The sequence below is a fragment of the Vigna unguiculata genome, chromosome 3 (assembly GCF_037176805.1).
Source record: "Vigna unguiculata cultivar grain cowpea cultivar isolate G323 ecotype 2 chromosome 3, ASM3717680v1, whole genome shotgun sequence".
Taxonomy (NCBI): Eukaryota; Viridiplantae; Streptophyta; class Magnoliopsida; order Fabales; family Fabaceae; genus Vigna; species Vigna unguiculata.
Window position 1 is genome coordinate 62,152,676 of NC_140794.1, and position 11,074 is coordinate 62,163,749.

An 11,074-nucleotide genomic window follows, 5' to 3' on the forward strand; every position below is an offset into this window, starting at 1 on the left:
TTAATCTCTATTTTATATTAACTTTAATTAAACGTAATTAAAGAATTTAAGGTGTCATTATCTTATGAAAGAGTAACCAAAAGATTCACATAACCTACAACTAACACTTTAATTGGAATTTCTTGTTGGGTTACCTTTTTACCTTCTTTTCGGTAATGAGTTGCAATGTGCCACTTCATTTCCTTCACCAAAGAAACAAATCTTATAAAATAAACATAATAATATATAATACAATATCCTTAATTACAACATAAATCATCACACTTTCTATTTTTAATTCATTTCCTACACGTTAACTTCCAACTCCACCTATTACATTAATAAGTAACTTCTTTTAATATCAAATTAGTTTTTCTAGATAAGTAACCGGTTATTTTTTTATTTTATTTTTAATCTAAAGTATCTTCAACTACTCTTCTTCCTTGTCTGGTTTTTAATCTATCTTTAAATAAATATAATTTAAATCATTTGAAAAAAAAAATCTTCTTGAAAATAAAAATAAAAAAAAAGAAAAAAATTGGAAGAGTTTGGTTTGGTAGCGAAAAAGATTTGGTGGACCCATTCCTCTATTGCTCAAACTAAGGGTCCACGTAATCAGCCATGGGTGGGCCCACAAAATAAAATAATCCTCAAAACTCCCAATTAAAAATTGATAATTAGTTATTATTAAAAATGATAATAATTAAATTTTATTTGAATGCGTAATAAACCAGGTGAATTAAATAAAAGAAAGCGATTATTTAATTAATGAAATTGGTCTCCTTCCTCCTCTGACTGTGACGTTGTCGTTTTGCCGGAAAAGATGCAAAATCCCCATTTTTTCCGATGTGGCGTGCTTCCATGTGTAGCAGCAGCAGCAAGAGAAGAAGAAGAAAAGAAAAATAAAAAATAAAAAAGAAATAAAAATTCGCAAAATAGAAGGCTGATTTGTGGGGCGAGTGAGACTGAGAAGGGATTAATTGCTTACGCTTGGGACCGTTCCTCTTATTTTTTCCTTTTTGGGGACTTCACCGTTTTTTCTCATTCTCTCTCTTATTCTCTATCTATCATCACTCTTACTACAACCTTCAATTTTTTTTTTCGCTCTCATTTTCCCCCAATTTTACTAGGGTTTTAATTCCACTTCTAATTCTCTAATCATTAATTGTTAATCGTTAATCCTTAATCCTTAATCAATCTCCCACGACAGCATTCATTCCTCATTCATTACTTTCCTTGGGATCACGACTCGGACTTTTTTTCCTTTTTTTTTTCCAGCCCCATGGCGTTTGATCAGAATTCGGTTCCATTGGATCTTCGTCCGTTGAATGTGGCCGCCGCGATGGCGGAGGAGCCGATGATTTCGCCGGCCACCCTCACGCCGCCGACTCCGAATTCTGTGGGCGAGCTTTTTTACCAGCCGGCGTCCTCCGCCGGCACAACGTGGTGCGTCCGCCCCATTACGCATGCCAACGTGAGCCCTGCCGCGGCGTATGGGTTTAACTACGGCGCTTCCAGCTTTGGCAGTCGCGTCTTTGCCGGGAATGCTTTGAGTTTGGGGAAGCTTGTGGGGTGTAATGGATTGGAGAAGGCCTGCAATGATGCGAGTGGTTTTAGTTATGGTGCTGGCGGGGTTCGGGGAGGCAGAGTGGTCGGTAGTGGAGGCGATCAGGGTTGCGGGGATGAGGGTGGTGGCGGCGGTGATGATTCGGTGTCCGGGAAGAAGGTGAAGTTTCTCTGCAGTTTTGGTGGGAAGATTTTGCCTAGGCCTAGTGATGGAATGTTGAGATATGTTGGGGGCCAAACAAGGATCATCAGTGTTAGGAAGGATGTGAGTTTCAATGATTTGGTGCAGAAGATGGTTGACACTTATGGGCAGGCTGTGGTTATCAAGTATCAGCTTCCTGAGGAGGATCTTGATTCCTTGGTGTCCGTGTCATGTCACGATGATGTTGAGAATATGATGGAAGAGTATGATAAGTTGGTTGAGAAATCTTCCGACGGTTCTGCAAAACTAAGAGTTTTTCTGTTTTCTGTTTCGGAGACGGAAGTTTCTAGTGGGATGCAGTTGGGGGACTTGCAGGATACCGGGCAGAAATATTTTGATGCTGTGAATGGGATTGGTATGACAGATGCGATTGGGTTTGGCGGTGGGATGAATATGAAGGGGAGTGTTGCAAGTGCTGCTTCAACCCAGAATTCGGATTTGAGCGGGGCTGAGACTTTTGATAGTTCAATTACTGGACAAGGGGATGTCACTGGGGTGCCCTTGTCATCACCTAAAGATAATGTGACAGCAGCTTCCTCAGACACAAGTGCTAATATGGTGAGTTCAGAGGCCAGTGCACCGGTTTACTCGGGTGTTGCGGTTTCGATACCCATGCCTGTGGGTAGTAGGGCTAGTCCAACCCCATCCCACAGCCCTTATTTTCAGAATGAGGTTGAGTTAGAAAGGTCTGTTCCTGTTGCTTTGGCCCAGCAGCCTTTTGGATTGCAGCAAGCTGGAATAGAAGTTTCATCCCCTTCACCTTATTATCAGACTTGTGTTGATCCTAGCCAGGAGGTTATGAACCATGCGGACTATGTGCAGGTTACTTCACAGATGAGGTTCACAAACCCTCAGCTTGTAGGAAAGACCGGGACTGTCTTGAGGCAACAGCAGTTTCATGATAATACTCCCGGCTTAGCATTGCATCATCAGGTCATCCCTGGGGTACAAATGGCTGTGGCTCCACAATCTTCTCACGCTGGTGTGAGACAGAATGTTATTCAACCACAAACCTTGGTGCAATCACAGCAGCATCTTTTGGATCAATACCACGATGAAAATACATCAGGGGTAAGGATTATCCAGCTTCCTGCTGAACCTAGCTACAACACTTACCAGGTTCCAGCGAGTCAAGTATCACCTGTCATAGTTGGAGGCAATTATGGCTGGGTTCAGGTTCCTTCACAAGAGCGCGTTGTTATCTCGGATGGAGTATCACCCCAACAACAGGCAACGAGTCATGAGAAATTCCGAAGAATCGAGGACTGTTCTATGTGTCAAACAAAACTACCTCATGCACATTCTGATCCAGTAGTTCCGGATGAGCGTGGTGGTGGTGCAGGTCCTGTTCCTGATTCAACCCCAAGTCACTATAGCTTCCCAATGGAGGAGAACATAAAAGCTCAAGCATCAAATAGGCTTATGCCAGTGGCGATGGCGCCCTTGAAGGAAGGCAATGCTGAACAAGGGGCTGGGATCAGACCCAGGGTCGTTGGCAAACTGGAACCTCCTGATGGAGTGCATCATACTGAGACCACTGGGCTTTCTCATAATATTGAGCCACAGCCGGAAGAATTTAATCACACCGGGAATTCATTTTTCCAGGAAAAAAATGCATTGAAAGGTAGAAAACAATCTCCAAATGATGAGCTCATGGGAACAGCAACACTGTCTTATTTAGATGATGTTGGCCACCAACACATGGTACCAGTTGAAAACTGGGTTAAAGATGTGCTTATTAACAAACCTATGAATAATGATTTGTCTATGGTCGATAGAACATCTTTGCGAACTTCAGAGTGTATGGTTCAAGGATCTCCAAATGAATATACTAATGAACGTATTGGGGTTGTTTCTAAATCAGATGAGATACATAATTGGATTAGACAAGACCATCTAAAACCAATTGATGGAAAGATGGACACCTTCAAGATACACAATTCTGATGCTTATGTAAGTAATGACTACTCTTTTCTGCCAGCTGATAAACCCAGTGGGAATGATAATTTAGGTTACAGCACTCATAAATCTATAGAGGAAGAGGTGATTCTGGATAACTTTGGCAGGTCAAAGTTGATAGTTGATGCAAATCAAAATAATATTGCAGCTGTGCTGCCTTGTTCTTCTTCATACAGGCAAAATTCCAGGTCAGGGGAACACAATGAGGCTACACAACCCCCTATTTGGGGCATTCCCGGCTCAAATCCTCAATCGAATATTGGAAACCCCCACACCGAAGATGCAGCACTATCTTCATCATCTCCATCCGTCAGGTTTGGAGATGTGCAGGATACTCCGAACTCACTGTTCAGCAATCAGGATCCATGGAATATACAGCATGGTACCTTCTTTCCACCTGCTAGACAAAGCAAAACTGCATTGAAGAAAGAAACCTTTTCTTGCCAGGATCCCTTTGCTGAGGATCCTGGTAGCTTTGGGGAACAAAGTTTAGAAGCACAGTTGGATGATAGCCTCTATCAGTCATTCAAACAAAATTTAACCTTAGAACATGGTCGCTCAGCCAAAGGTCCGTAAATTGTTGAAGTCCTAAAATAAGTTATTTTGTCGCTGGTAGACTGCAATGGATCTCATATCACATACTCTTTATGTTTTGGCTTCTTCATTGAAGGTTCAGCAGAAGACCAACAACTCCAAGCTGTTGCGGAAAATGTAGCTGCCTCTGTTTTGCACTCAAGAAATCCTTCAAATTCTGACTTGCATTCCAGAGATGTTTCCTGCTGTGATAACATTGAGGATGCCAGTGTTCAAAATAATCTTATGGATGTAAACTGTGGACATACAACTCAGGTGATTTTGTCCACATATTCCTCAGTGCTTGTAGTATCTTTTGCCTTGTAATTACAGAAATAGATCAAACTATTCTGTATGCCACCCTCCTCTACGATGAAGTATATTAGAATTATTATGATATTATTTTTTTTCTCCTTTTAGGAGGTCTGGAGCAGGCAACTAGAAAAAACAAATTGTGGCTTTACAGCATCAGGTTTTGGAAAATTACAGGTTCGATGTCTTTCGCATGTTTCCTCTTTATGCTTTTTATGTTGTCAGCGCAGCAGAGCTAACACCTTGTTGAGAAACTTCACTAGGTTATAAAGAACTGTGATCTTGAAGAACAGACAGAACTGGGTTCTGGTACGTTTGGTACCGTATATCATGGAAAATGGAGGGGCACTGATGTTGCAATCAAGCGCATTACTGAAAGATGTTTTGCTGGAAAGCCTTCAGAGCAAGAACGCATGGTTTGTGTCTCATTAATTGTTCTGTTTTCCATTTTCTCCAACTCTCTTCCATGACCTAAGAATTAACTTCACAATGATTCTCGGTTGATGCATCAAACAGAGAAATGACTTCTGGAATGAGGCAATCAAGCTTGCTGACTTGCACCATCCAAATGTGGTAGCTTTCTACGGTGTTGTGCTTGATGGCCCTGGTGGTTCTGTGGCAACGGTTACTGAATATATGGTTAATGGTTCCTTAAGGAATGCCTTGCAGAAGAGTGACAGGTAATTTCGGCATACGTTCATGGCCATGTTCCTTTTTTGTCTATTAGTTACTTTGCATTGCCCTGATTTAATATGTTTCCCTATTGATAAATGCTTGATGCTAATGTTATCGTACTAGGAATCTTGAAAAGCGCAAGCGACTTTTGATTGCAATGGACGTGGCCTTTGGCATGGAGTACCTACATGGAAAAAACATAGTACACTTTGACTTGAAAAGTGACAACTTGCTTGTTAATCTCCGAGATCCACACCGACCAATATGCAAGGTTTAAATGCTTGATACTGATGTCATAGCAAGAATTTTGTTCCGTTGCATCTTACTGTGGGGTAGATATGCATCCAGTATTTTGTATGAGATATGCTAGATTATGCACATTTTTTTTCATATATGTTTAGGATTTAGGTTCATATTAATAACTGTCCATGATTAAAGTCTGTGGAATATAATAAAGTGGCTTACCTTGATGGATCCTGATGAGATAGAATGACCAGTTTGCTGCCTTAGTCCGATTTAAGGAATTTGACCTATCAAAAGTACTAAAATATTGTTTGTGATATTTTCAGATTGACTTTGTCTATGATCTAGATATATATATGTTAACCAGACATAGGTAATAATTGCTGTGCTGAAAGTTTATTCTGGCATCATGTGATTTCTATGAAACACTCGTACTTTTATTTGCGATGAGTATTTGTCTTTGATGCCAATACTCTTGGATACTTCAACTATAAATATTAGTCAAGTATCCAAGCCTTTAAATCAAGTTATGAATATCCAATACCCATATCAGATATAGAAGTGTGCAATATATAGAAACAAGTAAAAATGGTCGCTTGATGAACCACAGATAGAAATCATTCCTCTTTATGAATGAGGTTGATACTATTCCTATTTGTAGACAATAAGATGTGATTGACGAAGCCGATTACTTTATTTTGTTTGTACTAATGTCCAGAAGTATGTCATAATTTGGATTTCAGAATTACAATTATATATATTATGATTTTAATTTTACAATATATGGATATGTACCTTACACATGTCATATCTTATATATTTGTTGTATAGACCATGTTTTGAAAGAGTGCATCACAGATGGCATAAGTGAAACTTAATATGCAAAGGTAGAAAGTAATAAATTAGTTAGAAATCTACAGCATTTTTTTGGAGGGAAATTAGTGATTGCAGATTTGCACTCCAGTATCTGGGATGGGTATCATGAACACAAAACAGAGAATAATGGGTATTCCTTTGAAGACGGGTCATCAACTTTCACCTATGAATTTGTAGGACTGGCTTTTCACCCAAGATTATTCATTGCGTACTAGTTGGCATCACTTTGCCTCGTCGGAAAAATGATGTTTACCATTGAAAGTCATGGCTCCTTGGTTCTGTTGTAACTTCTCTGCTTGATGTTTTAGATGCTCTTATGTCTGCTGATTCTGTTCTCTTGGTAGTTTCTGTGCATGGATAATTTTACCCTCTTGGGGGTTGATGAATAAATTATCTTTATATCATAAGTCATTAGCAAATTCGCGTGTTGCATTAGCATTTAAAATGCTTACAGTTTGTGTTTTTTTTGAAAATAACCTAACTTGCTCATCTTCATATTCATGGCTTATTTCATACTTGGTGTGACATTTTGGTTGGAAATTTCCATATTGCTTTAATGTTTAAATCTTACTCTGAAAAATGCAGTTACCTCTAGCCTACCTTAGTTACGGTCTCTTTGGCGACTATCTTAATTGCGGTCTCAAGAGTGATGATTTGGTTCCATACCTGATTACAAATATGACTTAAATAGATCTTTAAAACTTGAGTAATCTTCACCTTTCAAATAGGTTTTGTATGTGGGGAATTAGGTCTGAAAACCAAATTTTAAGAATTAGTGTTTTTACCCAAAAAGCAAGAGGGTTCTTGTTCTCTTTCAGTTGTTAAGTTTTGAAACTCAGCCCCTATACTGTCAGGATTTAATCATGGGATGGTCAAATAAATATGTGAGGAACAATCCGTAAAATCCAGAAAGGTTATCTGAGAGCCAAATCTACAAAACATGACTACTGTGTCAAACTACCCATCCATCAACAAAATAATGCCTGAAGGTCTTGTACTGGCTGTGCCATAAATTTGCATTGGATCAGAACCCCAGTCTCTTAATGATTTAGGATTTGTTCTTGGTTCTTTTCTTCAAGATCTAGTACCATAAATTTCTCTTCTTAATTTTTTGTTAACCGATTTTCGATCTTCAACACTTGCTTTCTGGGTCAAAACAGCTCTACTTGTAGCATGGTGCAACTGATTGATTGATCCTTCATTAGTTGGTTTGTTTATTACACTTTTACATGTGATATCAGGTTGGAGACTTGGGTCTATCGAAAGTAAAATGTCAGACACTGATCTCTGGTGGGGTGAGAGGAACTCTGCCGTGGATGGCTCCAGAACTGCTGAACGGAAGCAGCAGCCTTGTTTCAGAGAAGGTCTAAGCTTTATCTTAATCGATTCGAATGGTTAATTTGTTTTGATACCTTGATAGTTTCTCACCCTCTAAGTGCAAGTTCTGTGTTTTTATATTTGTCCTATTAGGTTGACGTATTTTCATTTGGCATTGTGATGTGGGAACTCTTGACTGGATTGGAGCCATACGCTGATTTGCACTATGGTGCTATTATCGGTAACTTTCCTGCTGAATCCAATTTTGTGATTTAATTATCTAGGTTCAAGTTAAATTGATGGGTTGCTAAAAAAAAATTCAGGTGGTATAGTGAGCAACACTTTACGCCCTCCTATTCCAGAATGTTGTGATCCAGAATGGACAATGTTGATGGAGAGGTGCTGGTCATCAGAGCCATCAGAGAGACCAACCTTCACTGAGATTGCAAATGAATTGCGATCTATAGCGGCCAAGATCTCTCCCAAAGCACAAAACTCTCCCAAAGGACAAACCCAACAGCTGCAACACTCTCCAGTGCAAACTCAACTCCACAAATGATTTTTCCTTAATTTGTGTTTTTAATCCATATTATAGGGGGATCAAATGATTCCTTAATTGGTTCAGACAGATAGTTACCTCCCAGGTTGTCAATAAGTGCAGTTTTTTAGTTTTACTACATATTTTCTATCACTTCCGACCCTCAACACGAAACGTGTAATTTGAGTGTGAAAAAAAAGAAGGAAAGAGAACAATTTGTCAATATTTTGATATTGCTTTTGTAAAAAGTTGTACCTGTATTGTTTAAATCGCGTGCATTCATTGGACTTTCATTGTGAATATCGCGTGGAAGGTGTGTGCTTTATGTTTTGGTCAAAGGTGTGTCCACTCTTGTCATGATTGAGCATGGCACCGAGTTGGCAAGTGAAATTTTAAATATTAATTACGATAACTTCACTTCGAGGATAACTTCACTTCGAGGCTAGTAATATATCATCAATCAGGAGTGTTAGCGTCTTCAAAGGCTTTATTATTTACTTTTACTTTGTTTTTAACTCAACTTCATGTGTCATTTCTTTTTCAAAATTTTGTTTTCATGATGAAGTTCATAAAACTCATTTTTTTTTTAATTTTCCATTTCCATTTTAATTTTTTACTACTTAAAAAAATAAATTAAATACTCTTTCATTTTTAATGTTTTCATCAAATCAAATCGACATATATTTTAAACAGTTTTTTCTCCTCTCATAAGACCCAACTCTTAAATATGCCACTTACATTATGAAGCTAAATTAATCTCTGCATGAAAATAGAAAGAAAACTCCATGGAATAGGAAGAAGATATTTGCTGGGAAACTTCCAGATTCAAAGTTCAAACGTGTCTCCTAACATTCTTTGACTTTTCCTCCTCAATCTCTCTCTTGTCCTATAAATCTTTTCTCAATTCTTAAAAGCCGCCACAACCACACGAAAACATGACATCTCACGAGGCAAGGCCATTGGTGATGGAAATGGAGGAAGATTTGGATGAAGCCAGCAGCAGTGGATGTGGATGTGGTTGTTTCAGAGGTTTTGGGTTGAAGAAATGGTGGGTTGAACGTGATGAAGAGGGTAAAGGGCTACTTGGTGAACAAAGTGGTGAGGGAGAGTCATGGATGGTGGAGAAACTAAGGAAGGCAAAGGAGGCTTCGGAAGTGATTGCAGGTCCAAAGTGGAAGACTTTCATAAGAAAGATAAGTGGGTATGGGAAGAAGATGAAGCAGCAAAGAAACAGGTTCCAGTACGATGAACACAGCTACAATCTCAACTTCAACAGTGGCGCTCAGAGTGAAGATGAAGCCATGCCTTACAGCTTCTCAGCAAGGTTTGCTGCTCCAGGTCGTCGCCAAAATGAATCATGATATATACTTTCATGGTTTTCTTAAACATCATTTGGTTTACATGAATATTGTTGTGTTCTTAATCTTGTAATTATCATATTCATTGTGTGAAGATCGTATATCGTTCTTTTCCCATCTCTTAATAAAATTTCGATTTTAATTTGCTAAATTTTTCTGAATGGCAAGATATGAAAAGGAAAGTAGTCGAAGAGGGTACCCACAAAGAAAAAAAATAAAAAGTATGGAACAAAGTTTGGTTTGAACAATGAATGTGATCTTCTTAAGATAGAGATGGAAGAAAAGGATTTAGATTCTTCACGCAAACCATTAGTTTTTTGAGGATGAAATAAAGTCACATTTGAAGTTGTAGAGAGATTCCAGAAGGGATTCCACTCCAAAAGTAAACGCGTCCCAAATAATTTATACTTTTCCTTTGGTTTATGTATGCCAAATCCTTTTCATTCACAATTCCTATAGTTGAAGGAATGCAATTGGAAAGTTGTCCCCTCTCCTGCAACTTGCATGCCTTTCATTTTTATTTATACTATTGAAAACACAGACATCATCCACACGGAACTTATCTTGTGTGCTAGTATTTTTAAGGTTAAAATACTCCTTTGATCCATGTTTTTGTTGAAAAATCTCAAATAAGTCCTAAGATTTTTTTTAGTCTCAATTAGGTCCATATTTTTGAAAATGTGTAACAATTAGGCCCATTCCGTTAGTATAGAGTTAACGGTGTTAAATATATGCCACGTGTCAGCTCCACATTTTTTTGAATTTTTAAAAAAAAACTTAATTTTTATTTTATTTTTTTTTTGAAAATTATTCATGCCACGTGTCACGTCAGTATTGTGCCACGTGTCAAGTCAGTAAGGTGACACGTGTCAAATCATTGTCTGAATCTCAATTTGGTCCATATATTTGTTACTTTTATTACATTTCAGTCCATTTTTTTTAAATTTTTTAAATATATTTATTTTAACTTTTTACAAAATTGTTTTAAAATTTTATATTTAAATTTATAAAATTGTTAATTTTAAACCAACTCTAACATTTGTATATAAATTATTTAAAACAATTTTGTAACAAGTTAAAATAAATATTTTAAAATTTTAAAACAAAATATAAAATAAACTTAATATTATTAAAATGTTTAATAAAAATATCATTATAAAATTTATATAAAAGTTAAATTTGATCTTAATTTGGAAATTATGAAATTGAAAATTAAAAAAAAATGGACTGAAATATAATTAAAATAAGAAATATATGGACCAAATTGAGATTCAAACAATGACTTGACACGTGTCACCTTACTGACTTGACACGTGGCACAATATTGATGTGACACGTGGCATGAATAATTTTTTTAAAAAAATTAAAAAAATTAAAAAAAAAATTAAAAGAAATTAAAAAATTCAAAAAAATGAGAAGCTGACACGTGGCATATCCTTGACACCGTTAACTCTATACTCACGGAATGGACCTAAT

The 11,074-nt window shown here is 37.4% G+C and overlaps 2 protein-coding genes across 3 annotated transcripts; both read left to right on the forward strand.

Annotated features, from left to right (window-relative positions):
* Positions 1 to 781: 781 nt before the first annotated feature.
* On the forward strand, positions 782 to 8,509 carry LOC114178643 (RAF-like serine/threonine-protein kinase 24). Of its 2 annotated transcripts, none has more exons than XM_028064661.2 (9): positions 782 to 4,274; positions 4,386 to 4,555; positions 4,700 to 4,768; positions 4,855 to 5,007; positions 5,108 to 5,271; positions 5,390 to 5,537; positions 7,627 to 7,749; positions 7,856 to 7,943; positions 8,026 to 8,509. In XM_028064661.2, exons 1-9 carry the CDS (start codon positions 1,262 to 1,264, stop codon positions 8,259 to 8,261), a joined length of 4,164 nt encoding a protein of 1,387 aa, XP_027920462.2. In that variant the 5' UTR covers positions 782 to 1,261; the 3' UTR covers positions 8,262 to 8,509. The 2 variants fall into 2 exon arrangements, with proteins under 2 accessions (XP_027920462.2, XP_027920461.2); XM_028064660.2 differs by having other exon boundaries at positions 784 to 4,274; positions 4,377 to 4,555.
* Positions 8,510 to 8,944: 435 nt separating this feature from the next.
* On the forward strand, positions 8,945 to 9,749 carry LOC114178645 (uncharacterized). The gene has a single exon (XM_028064662.2). It carries the CDS (start codon positions 9,176 to 9,178, stop codon positions 9,599 to 9,601), a length of 426 nt encoding a protein of 141 aa, XP_027920463.2. The 5' UTR covers positions 8,945 to 9,175; the 3' UTR covers positions 9,602 to 9,749.
* The last annotated feature ends 1,325 nt before the right edge of the window (positions 9,750 to 11,074 follow it).